We start from the raw sequence: 1,992 nt of genomic DNA, 5'->3' as shown, positions 1-1,992 counted from the left end.
ATATTTATGTTTGTGGTTGTAATGTGACAAAATATGGAAAAGTTCAAGGGGTATGAATACTTTTGCATACCACTGTATGCTCCACAAGCTAATATCTGCTAACCAGTTCAATAAATAACAGTGATTACATCGACTTTACAAGATTATTTTAATTTTAAACTGTTACATTATGTTCTGCTCAGATCACATTGAGCTAAATAAGATCAAATCTGCTGTAAAATGAGACGTTTTCCTGTTTATCTTCTGTTAATAAATCCATAACACAAACAGCTTTTCTGACATTATTTAAAACATTAAATAGATTATATGAACTGTAAAATGTTAATAATAATTAGGTTAATATAATTATTAATAGTTTTAATCATGTCTACATCGTCAGTCCTTTTTTCTGCTCTGTTGTCAACATGTACARTAATGRGAAATCCAGACTCTTGACAGTTTAGCGTTAGCCGTTAGCTTCACCAGCCGATCACACGGTCACGTGGTTTCTGCGCACTCCAGCTGTTCTATATAAACGTCTTGGGTTTGACCAGATGTTTAACAAATATTTAGCTAGAACAGTAGTTCTCAACTGTTTTTGGGTCAGCTCCCCCCTGACCATGATCCAGGTCCCTTACCTCCCCCGTCAATTAAAATGTGGTATTCTTGCACTGAATATTATTATTACTGTCATTATTATTGCTGTTTCTGTATTCAGTGTTSCCTCCTTTAAAAAATAAACACATCACTGAATGATAAACAGATTTATTAATTTTCCAGGGAACAAAAAACGCCGAATGATCTCCGCTTTAGCTTCTTCAGCAAATCTCCATAAAGTCATTCAGGGCTCAGCAGTCAMCCTTCATTTCAGGAAAAAAAAGAAGCACTTCCTGTCTTTCAAGATGAATTCAGTGAACTGAAACTGGCTCTTACAGGTTAAAGACATGTTTCAACACAGGTGTTTTGTTTGTCTTCAGGACGCTGTGCGAGTGTTGATCCGTCACTCAGCAGACGTGAATGCACGAGACAAGAACTGGCAGACGCCGTTGCACGTTGCCGCAGCAAACAACGCACTGCGATGCGCTGAGCTCATCATCCCAATGCTGAGCAGCGTGAACGTGTCGGACCGCGGCGGCCGAACCGCCCTGCACCACGCTGCTCTCAACGGCCACACCGAGGTACTGCAGACAGGACGGACAGGATCCGATGGGTTCAGTTTCCTCTGCAGGTTTATAAACTGGCCTGTGATATAAGCAGCCTTTGTGCTGCACTGGTTGAGTAACTTGGTTAGAGGAAACAGGTGGGCGAGCGCAGCTGTGTGCGTGGTGGGCTGTGCGTTCTGAAGCTCTCTTCATTGCTGACAGAATAATTCACATTTGTGCCAAATCTAAAATTAACAAGACTCACTATTCCTGCAACACGTGAGCCAAGAGATGAGCTGTGTTTACCTGCAGCTGCATCAAGGCCGTCCCACACAGAAGTATACTGGATATCCCCCAAAGTTCCCACTAACTCTCCCTCCTCTCCTCACTTCCTGTCAGATGGTGAACCTTCTGCTGGCTAAAGGAGCGAACATCAACGCCTTCGATAAGAAGGACGGCCGAGCGCTGCATTGGGCTGCTTTCATGGGTAAATCAAGCCTGACTCAGCATAATTGCTGTTTTACAGCAGGTTCCTGTTCTGCAGCACATAAAACACTCAGAAATACAGCATCACAATCACATCATTATACACCATAGACACAAAGACAAACAAGCATACCAAATTTCAGGAAGGCTATGATTTTGATGTGAATATGTGTAAATGTAATTTTTTGATCATGCTAACAAGCTAGCTTTGTATAAAAATAAATGCAACTCAGCCATAAAAAAACAAATAACCTTTCCTCCACATTGTTTGTAGAACATCTACTCTGATGCTACATGAGAAGTTTCATGCTAATTGGAGTTGTGCCTTTGGAGGAGATTGCAATTTGCATAAACAACAATACATTTTTAAACAAACATACATGGG

General features: G+C 41.0%; 1 protein-coding gene across 1 annotated transcript in view; it reads left to right on the top strand.

Moving 5' to 3' along the window:
* The window catches only part of ankrd44 (ankyrin repeat domain 44), a gene marked incomplete in the record, with an annotated part of 84,527 nt that overhangs the window by 34,067 nt on the left and 48,468 nt on the right, over positions 1-1,992 (top strand). Inside the window, 2 exon segments of the mRNA XM_014026448.1 lie at positions 957-1,157; positions 1,521-1,608. Of these exon segments, the coding sequence (XP_013881902.1) occupies positions 957-1,157; positions 1,521-1,608 (289 nt within the window).

The sequence above is a fragment of the Austrofundulus limnaeus genome, unplaced genomic scaffold, assembly GCF_001266775.1.
Source record: "Austrofundulus limnaeus strain Quisiro unplaced genomic scaffold, Austrofundulus_limnaeus-1.0 Scaffold554, whole genome shotgun sequence".
Classification (NCBI taxonomy): domain Eukaryota; kingdom Metazoa; phylum Chordata; class Actinopteri; order Cyprinodontiformes; family Rivulidae; genus Austrofundulus; species Austrofundulus limnaeus.
The sequence above is the reverse complement of the archived record's forward strand: the minus strand, read 5'-3'. Positions and strand labels throughout refer to the sequence as shown.